The 19673-nt window shown below is 33.6% G+C and overlaps 1 protein-coding gene across 1 annotated transcript in view; it reads right to left on the reverse strand.

The window, feature by feature from the left end:
- The window catches only part of Cbl (E3 ubiquitin-protein ligase CBL), a 124311-nt gene that overhangs the window by 14959 nt on the left and 89679 nt on the right, over positions 1-19673 (reverse strand). The window contains exons 9-11 of the mRNA XM_085813880.1: positions 18509-18594; positions 14972-15211; positions 886-994 (exon numbers count right to left, since the gene is read on the reverse strand). Of these exons, the coding sequence (XP_085670006.1) occupies positions 886-994; positions 14972-15211; positions 18509-18594 (435 nt within the window). The remainder of the gene's footprint in view (positions 1-885; positions 995-14971; positions 15212-18508; positions 18595-19673) is intronic.

A 19673-nucleotide genomic window follows, 5' to 3' on the forward strand; every position in this document is an offset into this window, starting at 1 on the left:
ACAATTCAAAAAAACGATGTTTAAAACATCCCATGTAGCATTCACATGAATATGAATATATATATATATAATTGAAATAGAAATTGTAAAGCTAACTAGCAAGACCTATTTGGTCTCAAAAATTTTTGCGCATAATGCTGCAAAAAGGTACGAAATAGTAGTAGGTAGAAACATAGCAGCGATCTTGCTAAAAAGTTACCAGGAGCTGTAGCTCCACGAAATATATATATATATATATAGGGTGCGGCAGAAAGGCTCCCCAATTTGGAAAGATCACAGCTACAGTTCAGAAAGGAGTAACAAGGCAGGCAGCGCATTGTTGAATACTAAATTTTGTTAGACCAGATCAAATCACAGCATGGTCATGACAACATCACACTTTCACTGTACAGCAGTTTATTCACAGAAGATCACTGACACTCACACTGCGATCTTTCACAATTTCTTGGCACTTGATTGACAGGACCCTGTTTCTGATTTAAAAAAAAAAAAAAAAAAAAAAAAAAAAAAAAAAAAAAAAAAAAACATTTACAGTTGTTCAACTTTAAAAGCTCTGAAAGAGGTGATACAGCAGAAATTTGTCATTATGCCCAAAATGACTTTCAAAGTACTCAACAACTATACAGAAAGGCTTAATCAGTGCATAAAAAATTCAAGTTACTACTTGAATGACATTTTATTTAAAACAACAACAAACAAACGAACAAAAGAAAAAAAAAAAAAAGAAAAAAAAAACACTGAGTAAAATGGCATTAGGTGTACTTTCAGTAAATGAAACTTCTCATATCATATTTGGTTTGGATTTTATTAGCTTCCCAAGTCAGAGAGTTTTCTCTGCCGCATTTTGTATATATAAATTCACTTTGGAAACATTTTGACTAATACCTTTTCTCAAGTTTAGATATATGGGCTGGGGGCTGTTGTGGCGAGGAGGATGATGGTAATCCCACTTCAATGGAGGTTCGAGTATTCTGAGATCCAGCTGCAATATTCACTAGAGATCAAGAAATTCAATAAGAAAAGAGAGAAAAAATTTTCACTGATATATCCATAATTAATTTACATAAAATTTAATAAATTGACACAGTTTTCAATAAAATTATTACAAGTATCCATATAATGTAATAATATGCTTATAGTGAAAATTAAGATTAATGTTTGTAATCTGTCACATGATAATTCCTAAACAGTTGAGCAGTACATTCACCGCAATAGTAAATTTAATTCCACTCTCCATTTCATACAAATATCATAAATTAATACTCCTAGAATCTACTTAACTTTTGCTTGCATGATTATCATGACCTTCCCAAAAAAGTTTGAAATTTTATTTATGCTGAATTAAATCTACACTACTGATTATACATTAATGAGCCAAAACATTATAACCATCCCCACATTTTTCAGTGAACTCGTCTGGATGACATGGAGGGCAGGTGATTGGTAATTAACTGCTGCTGAAGAAGGCAAGGAATCATTCTTGCGCTACTTTTGCGAGTGATGGGAAGGGTTGCTGATCTAAGAGAATTTGATAGAGGGCAGATTGTAATGTCCCGAAGATTCGGAACAAGTATCTGGCCCGACTGGTAGGTTGTTCATGATCTGCTATTGTTAATATTTATACAGAGTGGATAAATGATGGTGAAACCAGCAGTAGATGTCAAGGTGTTGGACATCTACGTATCATCAAAGAAAAAGGACATAGGAGACTGTTCCGCTTGATACAGAAAAATCAGTGCCAGATAGTGGCTCAGCTGACAGCCTAATACAATGCAGGTTTAACTGCAGTTCAGTGTATACTGTTGAAGATGGGATTGCATAGAAGATGTTCCACTTGTGTGTTTCTTGACTAAGCATTATCGTCAACTATGCTTACAGTGGGCTCAGGAACATCATCAATACTGGACCACGGATAAATGAAACTATCTTTGTCGGATGAACCACGATTTCTCACTCATTATCTTAATGGTCATGTCAAGGTATGGCATCTTCCAGGCGAACAATTGCTGCCCCCCCCCATACAGAAGAGCATGCACAGGCTGTTGGTGGTGATATTATATTTTGGAGGAAGTTCTCATGGGTGACTCTGAGCCCTTTAGTTGTGGTAGAATAGACCATAAAAACTGCGGACTATCTGAATATAATTGCAGATGAATTGCACCCTTACATGCTGCCTGTCTTCCCAAGTGGAAATGGAATCTTCTAGCAGAACAACCCACCACGTCACAAGGCTCGAATTGTGTTGGAGTGGTTCGAGGAGCATAAGAATGAATTCCAATGATTGTCCTGGCTACCTAACTTGCCAGATTTTAACCCGATAGAGCATATTTGTGATGTCATGAAGCCGCAGCTCAGAGCTCAAACAACACCATGTCGGAATACTTCAACAATGCATGACCACTGCTTAGATATTTGGTACAACTCGTTTCCAGTCATCTACCAAATACTTGTGGATCCATGCCAAGGTGAGTTGCAGCTGTTTTGCATGCCAAAGGTCACGCAGCGCGTTACCAAGTAAGTTGTCATAATGCTTTGTTTCTTCAGTGTATATGATGGAAACATATGGGGGAAAAGACAGCATATTTATTTCAAAAGAAAATCTGCCTGCCTTTAGCAGAAATAAGAGCAAACTCAAAATATATTTAAGGTAAATTTTATTTAATTTGTTATTATCTTATGGCATAATTTAGTTTAAATGTACATAATATTATTACATATATGAAATTAGCTTGAGGCCTGATGGGTACAAAGTAATAGCTCTGTAACATAGTTTTTATGATTTCAGAGCTTTTAATTAGTTTTTTTCATCGGTTTGAACCAATCGTATTACCCCTTAACTCACAGGTTATCTTAAAATGAATATAGAACAGCATAAACAATATGTGTGTATATTTGTGCATATATAGACATATACCTACACATTTGTACACAAAATACACACACACACATATATGCATACACAACCACTATTACCATATATGCTGCAATACCATGAAGAAGTATAGAAATCAAAATCATATTAGCTGGACAAATAATATACGGTACAAATGTGAACTGATTAAAGTTATAGCATATAGCATGTTTAACGTGCATAACATAAAGAAATCAATATTTTGTATAGCCACCGTGGCTAGAAGTAACTGCTAGAGGACATTTCCACATTTTACTTTGGATGTGTGATTAAGGAATATCAGTTCACACTGTTTTCATATATTATCAAAGTTATAATGTCACAGCAAGAGATATATGCTAGATCACTCATTTGAAAATCATTGACAATATGTATTCAATAAACAACTTATCAGAAGATTATGTAGGCCAACAAAACTTATGACTTGGTGGGCAATGAAAAATTGTTGAATACAGTGTAGGCAAACCTTAAAGGTAAGGGAAGACGACAGACTCCAAAGCTTCAGAATGGTGAATGTTAAATTTGCCAGCAATGCATTTTACAGTAAATATATTAATAATTATCCAAATTAATTATCTAAATTGCTTTCAGAATTGAAGAAAAAAATTACGATGGAAACATACTGCGATTTGCAAAATAATGATTTTTTCCATATGCAGTGTTATCCTCCCCTGCATGAAGCTAGTGTAGGTGCAGCATGAACATTACTGGGATGATGAGTCACCATCTCATAGTGCAGTTCTATTATTGGCTACAGTACTGTCGCTGTTTACAAGTGGCTGGCCCGACCCCACCCAACTGTTACTGTTTGTTTTGATTACTAGTCACTCAGTCATTGACCTGCTACAGTACTGTGACAGTACTCTTTCACGTTGGTGTGTTGTTTTGCTTGTGAGTGCATTTCGTCATTCATCACCACTCCTAAAAGAAAACATGTTATCGTTAGCTGATAAACTAAAAATTATAGAGCAATCAAATAAGAAGTTATGGGTAAACAGTTGGCTAAGATGTACCGTGTTGGACAATGTACGATTTCAGATATTAAAAGGAGCCAAACCTACACTTTAATGTCACCGCTTGAAAACAAAGATGGAAGTTCTTCAAGAAAATCAATGAAAGCAGCAACAAACAAAAATTTAGAAGATGTCGTTTTCAAGTGGTTTTTGCAGCAATGTTCAATAGAAAACCCAATTTCGGGACCAATTCTTTGTGAAAAACTAAGATCTTAGACTCAGAAGCTTGGTTACTCATCCTTTAAAGCAAGTAACAGCTGGCTAAGAAATTTAAAGTGCAGAAACAGTGTCCATGAATTAGATTTAACTGGTTAGAAGTTATCAGCAGACTCCAAAGCTGCAAAAGATTTTATTGAGAAAGTTTTACTTGTAGCAGACCTCCGTACTGCTACAATGCCGATGAAACCGGTCTTGTTTGGAAAGCTTTGCCTAAAACCACTTTAGCATCTAAAAGGGAGTGTTGTGCTCCAGGACATAAAGTTAGTAAAGACTATGTTACGGTGCTTACCTGTGTGAACTCTACTGGAAGCCAAATATACCCCCTTCTGTTGTTTCCGTTTCACTTCAGCCCTGAGGTGAAAAAGCACCAAAAATCTCTTGGAAAAGAAGGCAGTAAAGTAATTTTGATTGTTGATAATGCACAAACTCACCCCATTGGAGAGTTGTTAGAAAGAAGGGATGGCCAGTTTGTAACAATCTTTTTACCACCAAACGTCACAAGCTTGTTGCAACCAATAGACCAGTCTGTTATCGAAAACATGAAACGAAATTACAGAAGGTAACTTTTAAGGAAACTTTTGGTAGAAAGTGAAGACAAAAAAGGCACGTGTAACAAGTATACGAGCCAGTTTCCCTTAGAAAGTCCTCCACGAAGGCATCCCTTCCCTTAGGCAGATAGCACTTGAGGCTTTGCCGTAATTAAATAACCTAACCTAACCGAAGACAAAGAAGGCACGCTGACTAACCACAACAAAAATAATTTGAAAGACTGTGCTTACACAGTGGCAGAAGCTTGGAGCTTGGTTAAGGCAGTCGCATTAAGACGAGCATAGAATAAGTTGAAAGGCATACCACTGAAGGAAAAGGAGAAAAAGGAAAAAGAAGCTCAAGAAGAGACAGGAGAAGATCAAGATGATGTGTCACTTGAGGAATTAAGAAAACATTCTTTTGAAAATTCCTGGATGTTCAAAAGTCAGTGCTGAGGATACAACAGATGGCGTGTGATTTGTCAGACCCTGGGTTTTAAATTCTAAATACTGATGAACTTATTGAAAGTGTGAGAGAGAAAGTGTCGTAAAAGTGTTACCTTTTTATTTTAATTAATTAAAACCTCTTTCTCTTTAAAAATAGTTTTCCCCCCTCCATTTTCAACATACAGTAATTAATTAAAGTATACATACACCCTTCTTTCAGAAAAAATCTAATTATTCAAAAGGGTTATGGTCTCAGTTGATTCGGTTAACTGGAGTTCTACTGTACATGTACAATCCAATGGAATCATCCTAATATATGCCAGCTGGCACACAGTGGAGCTCGAAGCCCATTGGAGAACTGGAGAACGACGTTTCTGGATACGTATAATGCTCTCACTCACAAAGCAGAAGCTATCTGATTCGCAAGGTTTTGTTTTAGATATAATGTAGAGAAAATTCAATTGCTTTCAGACGTCCAAAAGCACTTTTTTTTAATTCATTTAACACAGTATTAAGCCAAATTGCATAAAAATAGTGAGAAATTTTAAGAATAAGAAGAAGTCGGGAGAAATATATTGTAAATCGGGTTGGCGGGAGAGCGGTCGAAAATCGGGAGAGTTGGCAACTCTGTATCAGGTTTATATTAGAAAACTTTCTGTTTTTCTAAATCAAAAACAGTGCCCACGATAACCGGAAAGTGATCAAGGAAAGACCTCCACTGGTGGGATATCCATTACGGATTACGTCAATATATACATTATATGTAATAATATATAATGTATATATTGAAGTAAATACATTATATACCAAAATATAATGCCTGTGTCATAATATATAATGACCACTCAAGGCATTATATATAATAGCCTATTAAATCAAGTAAGGTAAAAAAAAAAAAAAAAAAAAAACGCTGGCTCTTTCCTGAGAAATGCGAGCAAGACACATTACGCATGGAGAAAGCTGATAGTCTTTCCCCTTCTGTAATGTTACTTTTTAATTAACCAAGAAAGCATATGTTATGTTTCAAAATACCGTAATTTCCGGAAGAAAGGCCGCATCAGCGTAAACGGCGCACTCGAGAAAAATTGCGGGAAAAAAATTAAAATTACACAGAAACGCCGCAATAGATTAAATTGCGCGTGAAATTGTCGTGGGCCGTATAGATGCAAAAACTCAACCTAAGTCCTGATATATGACATACCAGTTAAGAAAAATGCATGAAATGAAACCATAACTCAAAAATAAATTAAAGGTAAAACTATCCAACAAGTACTTGTACTCAAACTGATGGGATCTGCATTTGGCAGAATGCCAAGAAAAACCCATTCATGTTGAAGGGGAAATACGTCAGAGTTCGTTATTGCAAGGCAGGTGGAGTCGTATCCGCCTTTGAAAAAAATTGCAGAAAAGGCAGGGGTGGGGAGAGGATGGGTCCTGGAAGATTCATCGAATGGCAGAGGAGAGAGACTATTCAAACTGAGGAGAATGTTGATTTGAAAGGGGGAAGAATGTTATAGTTCTGAGATCTTGTTTAGGGTGAATAAGGCATGTAGGTCCGTTCAAGGGAAAGAATGTAAACAAAATAACGTTCGCAAAAAGCAACTGAGTGGTCTTTTGTGTGGGAACAACACCAGTCTATGCACAATGACAAGGCCATCCAAACTAGGTACAATGACCATCATAGGAAATATTATATTTTTAGTGCACCTAAACGCCGCATGGGTAGAAACGCCGCACCCACTGAAAATTTAAGTTTTAAACACGTAAACGCCGCGGCGTTTCTTCCGGAAATTACGGTAAATAGAAAAAAATATCCTAATGAAATAAACAAAAACACCTGTCACTCTTTAAGTCACAGGCGCACTTATAAAGAGCCATGATTTCCAGTTCGTTTATTTCAAGAAATCTCTCAAAACCAGATGCACAAAACAGAAACTAACGCCAGTACATGAAGGTCAAATACAGTATGAATCAACCCATGTGAAAACAATTACCACTTAGCTCCATTTACTGGCTTTTAAAAATTCAAACAAATCATTCCGTTTTAATGCCACATATATGGGGCGCTGGGCTGGCAGGAACAGAATCGGGCTGGTAGGAGTGGAATCATTGCATCGCGAATACATGATGCTGGTCTTGAACAGGTTAATGATGAACTTAAAACCTCTAGTTACTCTAAAATTTCACTTAATGTAAATGCTCCTTTTGGGAGGAATTTTTAAACTGAAATAATAGCTACACTAAAATTATTCATGCTTTAAGTTTTATTTTTAGGCTTGTTAACAACTGCAAGGGAAAGGACAAAGCTTCTGACCCACAGCAGAGATCTGAAATAAAAGTAGCAGAGCTTAAACTTATAAAGATGACTCACAACCTTGAGCTTAAAAAAAAAAAAAAAAAAAAAAAAAAATTATCAAGCCTTCAAAAGGAAAGTATGGTAATTCAAGATAGAAAGATAAAAAGTACTTTCCCATTTTTAGACCAATATGGAATTATGTCTTAGAGGCAGGTTAACCAATTGTAAATTAAATTTTGATAGAAAATTTCCAATAATCTCACCAAAAAATCATACATTGACTTAATTATTGTGATGTTTCATAAGAAATATAAGCATATTGGCCCGCAAGGCTTATTGTCTTAGATAAGGATTTTGGCCCTTAAATGGATGCAACATTTGCACAAAATCAGCACATAAGTAGGTTAACATTTGCACAAAAACAGCACATAAGTAGGTTGTATGCTCAAAAGCAAAACCTGCCAACAACTTACGGGTCAGCTACCCCAAGAAAGAATCACCCTGAATTTTCTGTTCTTCAGTTCCCCCCCCCCTTTATCATATAAAACACCCAAACCAAAGAAAGAAGTCTTGACAAAGTGTGCGAGTGCATTTTCGTTTGCTTTGTTACCAAGCTCTGCCATCTCAAGATGCAACTCTTACTGGTATTCTGCCAAAACACACACTCGTCCAAAAAGGGTGTTTTTACTTGTTATGGCGTAAAAGGTCAAGTGAAAGTTTCTCTTCTCCAAAAAGAGAGAATGGAGGGAAAGAAAGTCTCCTCCTTTCACCCTGATTTCAGAATAATTCGGTCCGAATGGCATATGTGTATTTGCGCTCATGGTCGTGGATAAGGCGGTCAAACTATAGAAACTTGCTTTGCCTTTCTAAAAGACAATTTGACTGGAGCTGCAAAAATTGGCTTTATGCCAGCCACCCGAATGAAGCTTATGCAATACATGATTTGGCAAGAAAGTGATCACTTTCAAAGTTGGTGCAAAAATCACTTTTTTGGGGATCGCTGTATAAAATTCCCAGACTCTTCCCCGTTTTTCAGTTAGCGTGGGAACACTGCTTACAATAACTGCTCAAATTGTGGGGATTTTGAATTCTCGGCCATGATCATTAGTTTATATCATCTGATAGAGAGAACTCTGACATCTTGACACCGGGCCAGTTCCTGATAGGCAGACCTATCACTACTATTGCAGAACCCCAGAATTTTAAATGTTAATGATTAAATATTAAAGAGTTGGAGAAAATTGAGTAAAATTATGCAAACAATATGGAAGTACAAGAGGAATAACTATTGAAGTGCAATGCAAGGAAGAACTAAGTGAAACTTTGAAAAGGAAAATATAAAAATTAGAACCATGGTAATTTTAAAGACTGACATTTTCATATGTAATTGACCTGTTGGTAGAACTGTAGAGATATTTCTAGACAAAGGCCATAAGGTCAGAACAGTTTCAGTGAAAACAAAAAGCTGTAAAGAGATCGATTAATAAAGTTTGTGTCCTATCCAGCCTAAATTTAAAAATAATTTTTAAAAAAACTAAAAGCTTTTAGATTTTACATTACACCCAAACGGGTGTTTTTAAACATTTTGTATTTTATCTTTATTTATTAAATATCATGTTCCTCGCACTTAAGCCATAAAATTCAATTCAACAGTAATAACACAAAATAATTTTAAAATGAGCATATCTTTATAACTTCCAATATTATGCAGTTTCGTGCACTGGAGATAAAAATGCTTTTTTTCCCCCTGTGCAGTGTTGCCATTTCTTTCTTTGAAATCGTTGAGTTTGTTAATAAAAAATTTTTTTAAAGTGTTACAAAATACGAAATCGATAATAAAATTTTCAAATTAGGGCTCCCAGATACCCATATTCAATGGAGGATTACGTTATTCAAAATTTGATGGCCCTAGGTAACGTTTTATCACAGTGCGAGAAACATTCATACATTAATGCAGATTCTTCATTATTTAATTTCTTTAAATATAATATAGGGCTCTAATATTTGGTTGCAACAATTTGAAAAGTGAATCAATGCAAAATGCTGAAATTAATAGTCTTTCTGGGCAAATTGCCCCTTTGTAAATTATTATTATGTTTATTTATTACATTTAGCTGCAGTTTCTTACTATGTTAATGTTTACAAATATTTCCCCACATTCTTTGACATTATGTAAAGCACATTCATTGCATTACACAAATTTTTTGATTGCAAAGTTTACAATTTAGAATGATATCATGTAAAGGCAGGTGTTATGTTGTGTCTGCATATGCATCACAATACTTGCACACAATTTGCTATGCTTTTCAATATACAACTGATTGCCAAGTGAGACTGTATATATTTAAAAATATTGGTATAATTTATGGCTGCATATGGTTATGAATGGTGTAAAGTATATGAAAATAAAATTTGAAAAAGTTGAGTAAAATTAGTCCATTATTTGAGAGTGAAGTATGTCACATTTTTATTAAAAATAATACTACATTTTTAGAATAGCCCTGAAGTTAAGCCCAATCTGCAACTTTTGGAGTTGATTAAAGAAACTTATCAGAAACAAACATAGAACATCAAACACTAACAGAATTACATGTTCATAAAATTGAGAAAATATCAAATTATTTTATGAAATGTATTATGTTCTTCATCAAAGAGCCACAATGACACATGCTTTGTAACATTAAAATATTAAATTTATAAGTCATATCCTCAATTTAATAACTGTTTTCATTGGTTAAGCCAGAAATGCATAAAATTAATAGAAAATTTTTATGTATCAAAGACTCCCTGCCCCTTATAGCATACGAAATTAAAAATCATACAGCTATTATAAAAAATAGCATTGCATAATTTTTGACATTCCCATCTTTCATTAAACTAGCATTTGACAGCATAAATTAAAAACAGCAACAGTAGTTGTAAAATTACATACATTTATATAGAAAATAACACAATTATGCAGGAAAATATCTAGTTAATTAATATTTGTAATATTAGAATTTTTTTCTTTTGCTTTCATTTAGATATCAGATATACACAGTAGCCATCAGAATTTCTAAGCTGTTTTTATGTTCAATATATTCACATTCACAATGCATTATACAGCGTTTAAAAAAAGACTTTACAGCTAAACAACTCTTGAAGCATCTAAAACACAAATTAAGTAAAAACAGGTTTTCAGTCTGCAGTAATTTTATTCATGTAATACTGTTGCATGTGTACAGGTTTGTAATAGATTGAATGCACAAAGAACCGATGACAGCTTGATAAAATTTATTTTTACCAAAAGAAACTCTTTACAGTTCTGGAACTTTCCACAAAAAGTCTCAAACAGCTCTTCTCAGTATTAAAGAGCACAATCAGTAGTTACACTTCAAACCGTTAAACACAATGCAATGCACATCTAAAAGGTGAAACTCTGAAGGATATCTCAATACTCCGAATTTAGCTCTGAAAGAACAACTGAGAACTCACTTTGGCTAATATAATTTTCCACCTGCCACAGAGAAATCTCTAGTACCCTCCACTTCTCGAAATTATTGGAAGGCATACGAGGACCAGATACGGTTACAGCTATACAGAGCATCAATTACGATAAGGATAAAAATATTGCCAAGTTTGGCCAATTTAGTGAGTCAGCCATTTACTCAATATTAGATAGACTTGCCCTGGTAGTCTTATTTTTCTGGCACAGCATCTTCTCTTTCAAGCATTCCATGTTACATTATACGAAAAATACTACAATTTCACATATTATATTATACACATATGTATAAAATATTATATATTATATATGTTATTATATATTATAATATTACATATGTATAAAATATTATATACATATGTATAAAATTCGTAACAATACTTTCAAGTAAAAATGCATTTAAATTTTTATGTCTATCCTATGTCTATCCTGAAACCAAAAACTGGTAAGAAAAACTTTTTCCATAATCAGTTTGTCAAGAAGAGAAGGAGACTCATACAACCAAAAATTATTGTAAAATAAATTATAAATTACTATAAAGTTATAGTTAATTAAAATCTTCAAGGATATCACAAAATATTGTAAAAGTTAACTATGCATGCCAAAGACCTTAATTTAAAAGCACTGGTTTCAAATTACAGTCCACAGACATGCTAAAGTTTAATTTTATATGCCTAATTCCTACCCTCCCCCCCAACTGACAGTTCTTAATGTTATATAAATTCAATAATTTTTTCAAAGACAATTTCTTGTATTATGGATTGCAACTTTTTCTAAAAGACTTTCTGCAGTATGAAATGAGTACTAATATGAATTTTTTAGGGGGGACTAACGGAAAAATTTAATTATTTTAAATATTTTTAATGATTTTATAAAAATGTTACATATATGATTAAAATTATTATTGTTTGAAGCCTACTTTTAAAACCAATTATTTAAGATATATTAGGTGGGCAATCTTTTTGCAACACTTGCAAAGTGTATCTGAAAAGTTACACAACTCTTCTTCAGATGTTTGTCTTGCAACATACTACATATAATTTACTCAACAGGCACTAGCACTAATAAAACAGGAATGTTAGATAAATACTGTGGATACTGGCAATTCCGGATTATAGATCATCAGTTTAAATCTGGTAAGATGGCATGCAGAAATTATAAAATTAAAAATATGAAACCGTAATTTATGAAATAAAGAACAATTATGATCTAAAGGGTATCAAAATTTACACACAAAAAAAAGCTTAATATTTATTTGTTTACTTTATTAAACATTTCTTTCAATGTAGGTTGTTTAAGTTGCTTTGTTTTTTATGTGATAATACTTTCTCTTTAATTCTATAAACAGAAAATTTCTTGTTGAGTTACAAAGTTCCGCTGTTGAAGTCCTATAATTGCTGCGTCGAAAGGGAATTATAATGATGAGGAATTTGATTTAAATCATATCAAAGACGGAGTACATCAAGATAAAATACTACATTTAGTAAGGAATTATAAGCCAAATAAAATAAAAACATCTGCCCTGAAGATAAGGATAGTGCTGACAGATCAACTTCCAATTCATTTCGCGCCGCAGAGCAGCGTGAAATTGATAAACAGATTTTGGAATGGTTAGATAAACAAAGGATATACCTTTATCCATTTTTTGCAGCAATTCCACTTTTTGTTTAATGGACTTCGAAACACACTTTCGCTTTGTAGATCCTTTACATATTAGTAAATATATATCAGAAATTCTTTTTGACATAATCGAAAGTTCAAGCTTACTTTTATAAAATTGCTCTAACTGTCTGCAAAAAGTAATAAGCTGGATCCAATTCGAAGATTAAGGAACAACGCAATCTGCAACATCAACTGAATTAGATAATTTTAGCTTAGCTTATACCGTCCGTTATACATTAAACGCGCATTCGTAAACATATTTTGCGCATGCGCACACGCATATTCGCAGCTGTAAAGGTCTTACGCGCCGCATGTGCAGAAAGTTTTGTAGCTTTGAGGTCCGGATTATGGGTGTCCGAATTAACGACTTTTGAATGTATTTCTTTAACCCTTTGATGCGTGGTTGTCGCACTGTGAAACCACCAATTTTCGAATTTTTTTTCTCCTCTTCCTTCCGAAATTTTTGAGTGAAAATCAATTGATTATTGATCTTTTACCTCTAAATAACAGAAAACAACTTCAGAATCATACATGTTTTAGGTCTTAGTACTTCAAATCGGATGAATTTTAAAATTCGTTTTCAATGAGACAAAATAACTTCCTTTTATTAATATAAACAACTTTAAATTTCAAAAGTTATTCATTTCACATCATGATTTCTACAATAAACAATAAAAAATAGCAATAATTAAACTGCATGTATAAAAAAACCCTCTATATGTATGGCATTTGCTTTATGGTTTCAGGGTGTGGCCACTGCACCACTAGAGCATTGTGTCACAATGCTCTAGAGGCTCGGTGGTCGTACCTTGAAACCACTGCTCTTTACAATGCCATTTGCTTGCTTCTCAAATAGGAATGTTTATTTTTACCTGGATATAGATAAGGGGTTTTGAAACCACAGAGTTATTTTATTACTAAACAATACATGCACCTGCCCAGTAAAAAGGTCTTTCTTTTCCACAGACTTTTCTCCGATCTCAACACACTTGCTCCCCAAGCTAGTACTGTGATTTTGCAAATTATTTCCTGTGGTTTAAATTTAATGTATATATACTTTGCTATAATTAAAAATAGAAATTGAGTAAAGTTTTATTTAATTTAAAAATATTTTATGAATATGTTGGGACGAAATATGAATAAAATAAGTATGAATGGGAAACGAATGATCCGTACCAAAGCCAAAAAGACCAAGTCCCCCAATTAACATAAAAAAAAAAAAAAAAAAAAAAAAAAAAAAAAACCACAAATTTCACGTGCCAGATGAAAAGAAACTAAATAATGCTGGATATACACCAGTGAAATTTAGATCCAGGCAGTGTACATTTTGTAGCATTTAGATCCAGGCAGTGTACATTTTGAAGTGTGCTACAAAATGTATTTGTAGTACATTTTGTAGCACACTTCTATGAGGTTTCAAAATGTACAGTGTACATTTTAAAACCTCATAGAAGATACATGTGGAGAAATGTGCAATGTGGGTCTATGCATGTTCCAAAAAGACAAAACATGCTTTGAACAGTGTCACAAAAACTTATTGTTCTTTGATATATATATATATAAACACCCACCACTGAGTCTTTTTTTTTTTTTTTTTTTTTTTTTTGTATCTTTATTTTACTGAGTTTTTAAATCCATTTAGACAAATGTCTTTATAATGTAGGTTACTTATATTTTCACTGCTACAGAAAAATTACATAAATTATTTTTTAATTTTTTCTGACAATTTACTTTGTAAAATAACGTTAAAAAAATTATATATTATGCAATGCATACATACATTTTTTTAAAATTCGTAAATTTCATCATTTATTGGAAAGGTAAGTTTTTTCCCCTACTACCTAGGTAAGTTTCAAAGTCCTAGACCTGCGGTCGTTTCACAGTGTAACCACCACCCACAGAACAATGGGCAAGAGTAGGTTTTTTTTTAAAATTCATACATTATTTCTCTCTAAGATCATAATATTCAATTTCTAGAGTTTTTAGTTAAAAAAATTATAAAAATAATACCGCACGCATCAAAGGGTTAACACATGAATAGAAGAAACAAATGGATCAAGAAATGTGATAGGAATATTACAAATGGTTTCAAGCATTTGTTGGAGACAGAACTGAAAACAACTTATACAGTGTTCATTAACGATAAGAGACTTCAAGGCTTTTCTAAGCTCTGATGTTGCCAAAATTACTTATGCCTAATGAGAAACAAAATTTCTTTACAGCCATTTAGTGTAATTCCATGATACAGAGCATGGGTATTTGATTCAATTTTATGGCACATAACATAATTGTTTGACAAACTATTCGAAAACCTTCATAACATGACTTCCAAGATTACCTACAGATGGAATAACAATTTTCTCAGTGCCGAAAAGTACTTTAAAAAATTTGAAACATAAAAAAAGAACATACCATGATTTGAGGTGATTTCTGTATTGGCATAACTAGGTTCAGGAGCTTCCTCCCGAATTTGTGCAAGTTCAGCATAATGTACAGATGGACTGACTGGTGTTGTCGGTGAGGGTTCCAAAGAAGAGGACGGGGGAGATAATGTAGTTGGAGCTACAGCACCTGAAGACGGTCGTGGCCAAGTTCCACATCCACTACTTGTGTTTTTACCATGAGCTATTTCTGAATAAGAGATGCTGACACCTTTAACAAGAACAATGAAAAGCACTTCAAAAAGCATATATAAGAAACATTATTTTATGCTCAAATTCTAAACACATTAAACAAATAAGGTGCCAATTTTCAGTGTTTTGCTTATGAAAAATAACATGTTACATGCATTTAAACATGTAACATAGATTTAAAAGCCCCCTAAAATGAATTGTTTCAAAAATGCAGGATTTTTAAACTCAGTGTTTCTATAATAATTTAGGAGATCTCTCTTAAAATAATAAAAAATTATCTAACTGCATGACAAACTGATAAACATTTCAGTATTTTTTAAATAAAATCAAAATAGTTTTTCTGGCAATCTTTAAATATAATACATGGAAAATATAGATTAGATTACCATGTTTACAGTAACTGGAATTGTGTAAGTACAACCACTACTTTTCTGTCAGCTGGCTAGACACAGCAGTTTGAAAACTGGTAAATGGCCTTAGGGAATGAGTTGGACAGATCTGTGCTTGGCAAGTGAATTAGGCTATTCTTGGTAGATGAATAAAGTTTTCACAGTTGTCTTTATATGTGGCAAACAAAGATCTGCTGTTTATTGAATGCATTCATGAAGACTTTCTCTATGCAGATAGCCCTAGAGCACCTTGCCATGATTAAAAAAACCCAATCCAATATACTCTATTCAGTGCTGACACAATTTTTTACACAGATATTTTGAAGGTTGCAGCAGTTTGCAGATACTATGCAATGGGAATGTACCCTGGTGATGCTAATTTATTTACGTCAAGTACTTCATTACTATTAATGCTATATGAAATAAACTGCTAATTTAAAATTAATTAACAAAAAAAAAAAAAAAAGATGAATCAGTTGCTCAAGCATTTTACAATTTCTTTATTATTATTAAGGAATCGATAAAAATGGTTATCATACTTTGTAAAATACCAAAGACTTCTTTAAACAGATTAATTATGTAAATAATAGAACAATTTTATAGCAATGAAAATTTGTTATGTCCTCAATAGTAGCAATAACAAAGATTTGTCACATACAAAAAATAAGATTCATTAAATCAGTTAAAATACACAGATCAGCAAAATGACACATACAGTATAATTTTGATAATGTAAGACTTTTAAGTGCAAAATGAAATAATTCTTTATAACAACACACATACTAGATATCCAGATCTAGCTTAAAATCACCAAGTAACAGGACAGAACTTTTAATTCAGAAAGCTTCCACATTTTCTGCTACAGGATTATTTTGCACCAAAATTTAGTCAAAACTACACAATGCAATATAAAATAATTTATCTTGGGCATATTTTAATGTACAATAAAGAATTAAAATTGCATTAAATGTGGTTTAAATTTTCCCCAATACCTTTTATGTAAATATTAATAGTAACAAATTGCAAAAAATATAAATTTTAGTTCTGATTAAATAAATATTTTAATACACGTTTATTTATTTATTTTTTGTTTAGCAATAGATAATTGTATTTACACTCATGTCCATAAATTAAGGATAATGCAAAATCAGGCAAAGGAAGAGTTAGAAGCAAAACAAATTTGACTTATTTGTAAGCTTATTTATTAAATAAAAGGTAAAGAGAGAAAAAAAAAAAAAAAAAGCTATATGTTTGATATTATTAAAAAAATTAGCGATTTTTTCTCCCTGGAGCAAATTACAAAAAACACCTATTTACATAAAACCAATATTACATGGTTGGTATGATTGTTAATACATTTATGTCTCCCAGACAATGCAATACAGTCCGTACAACGCCTAGGCATGCTGAGTATCAAATTATCGATCTGATCTTGGGGGATATTACACCACTCAAAAAGCAATGCTCTCCGAAGTTCCGGTAGACATGTATAGGAGGAGGTTGACGGGCTGAAACTCGTCGGCCAAGCATGTCCCACACGTGCTCTACCGGATTTAAGTCCGGTGAGAATGCTGGTTAGTCCATACGGGTGATATCCTCCGATTGAAGGTATTCTCTTACGCTGTTTGTAAGATGAGGACGGGTGTTGTCATCCATAAACACAAATCGTGCGCCCATGGCGCCCCGAAACAAATGTACATGTTGTTCCAGAATGACGTCCCGATAGATTTGGCTTGTCATAGTTCCAATTTGAACACGCAGGTCAGTTCTGGAACCCAGAATAATTCCACCCCAAATGAGCACTCCTGTACCACCGTAAGTGTCATTCAATGATGTTTTCTTGGTGGTAATGGGTACTTGTAGCTCTCCATAGGAAAGGTCTGGCGAGAATCAGACTGCAAGCTAAACCTGGACTGGTCGGAAAGCATCACACAAGCCCACTGTTGCGGTGTCCACAATGCATGCTCTCTACTCCAGGCTAACCGCAGGCGACAGTGAGTTGCAGTAAGTGGAACGCATCTGACATATCTACGAGCATATAGACCAATCTCTCCTAAGCGTCTGTACACGGTCTGCCTTGAAATTGTCGTACCAGTAGCTGAAGAGAGCTGACGAGACAGGTCTGAGGCTGTGCTCCGCCTGTTTCTTTTGGCAGTAACTGCCAAATACCGGTCCTCATTCGGCGTTGTAACTCTGGGGCGACCTGTGCTGTAATGTCTACTCACATTAACATCATCTTGGAATCGTTGCCAAAGTCTGGAGATGACACTCTGGGCAATTCCAAGTTCGTCTGATACTTAAAGTTGGGTACGCCCACATTAAAGATGACTGATAATTCTACCATGTAAAAAATCATTCAAATGCGTCCTTCGTGTCATAACTATTTGGTTATTGCACTGAAATGCTTATAAAGCGCCTGCGAATAATTTTACTTCTTTGCCTGTATTCCTTATATATCACTCTCTTACACTCTCGTCATTGCGATGTACCATCGGTGTCATCTGGTTACTTCCTGAAATTTGCATATGATTCTTGAAGATGTGTGTAGTGATTTTACAGGTGATATATTTATTTTAGAGTTTATCCTTAATTTATGGACATGAGTGTAGTTAATACTCATAGAATTAATGACTAAATAATGAATACTTATAGAATTTTGTAATTTAAATTTTTAACAAATGAAATTTTTCTGACTTTTTATCACACTCACTGTTAAAAAATATTTATTAATTATAAAATATAACTATTAAAAGCAAAAATTGGTTTAAATTAATTAATGACATAAAAATTATAGTTTTGTAAATATAAGTTTAATTAATCCAAATTAAAATGTCTCTATTCAGCAGGAAAACCCATATTCATTATATACATTTATCTAGTTTTTATATTTGAATTAAATAACTTTCATAGGGAGGGGGGAATCTTACCAGATCCATCAGGTGAACCTGAAGGTGAGACTGTTACAGTAACAGATGACCCGTTACTAGAATCTTCTTTTGTACCACATGAATGGCTAAAAATATACAAAAAAGCATAATAACAGATTTTTGAAAATAAATATTCAAGTTGCATTTAACAAGTAATTTTAAAATTGCTACTTTTAAGAAATGACCTCTTAAGAAATGCGAAGAGGCTAGCGCATCGAGCGGCTACACCGCAGGTCCAGGTTTCGATAACCGGGCTGGGTAAGGTTGACTCAGCCTTTCATCCCTTGAGTGGGACGATAAAATGAATACCAAGTTTGCTTGGAGACTAAACACCGGGGGTCTCGCAACAAGCTGACCACTTGCCCAGGGCATATGCTGATGCACTCCGGGGCCCACTAGGGCTGTTGCACCACTGAGTTTAGTTTTAACTCTTAAGAAATATACTAAATAGCACAAATTTATCATAAGAAATATACTAAATAGCACAAATTTATCAATCTAAAATACTTTACTTTAGTTAGTCAATATCATATAAATACGAATAGGTATTGCTACTTTGGAAGAAAAGTGGCACAACTCGAAAACCAATATTTTAGAGGGGGGAAAAATCCAAGAAGTTTAACCTGAGTATCAAATTTAGTATGAAATTTTGTATGAAACCTGAGTATGAAATCAAAGTTTACCTGAGTATGAAAAGTGACAGTAATAAACATTACTGACACATTTCCACATAGAAATATACATTTTCCTTTTGATTGCAACATAAGTGAACAGAAGTATTTTTGTACTTATGCTGGTTTTCTTCCCAAGTAGCAATACAGTATTTGCATTTATATGCACTTAAATGTAATGTGTATATTCTGTAAGACACTTGCTGCTTTGAAAAAGTGGTGGTAATAACTCATGAGTAATATCATTGCAGATTTCATTTTTATTGTCAAATATATGATATAAAATTGTTTAGGAGTTAACACTATTTTTTCCCTTCTAAAGACAGTCTTTTATCACAAAAGACACTCTTTTTTATCACAATACATGCTATTGAGAAATTGAGAATTCATATATTTAACAGAGCTAAATGAAAACTAGAATTCTAACCACAACCTCTAAAATACAGCCCCAAGTATCAAAGTGGCTGTAGCTAAGGTACATCCACAGGCGTTCT

Source organism: Stegodyphus dumicola, chromosome 3, assembly GCF_044657685.1.
Source record: "Stegodyphus dumicola isolate Sdum_Otavi_A_Nest chromosome 3, ASM4465768v1".
Classification (NCBI taxonomy): Eukaryota; Metazoa; Arthropoda; class Arachnida; order Araneae; family Eresidae; genus Stegodyphus; species Stegodyphus dumicola.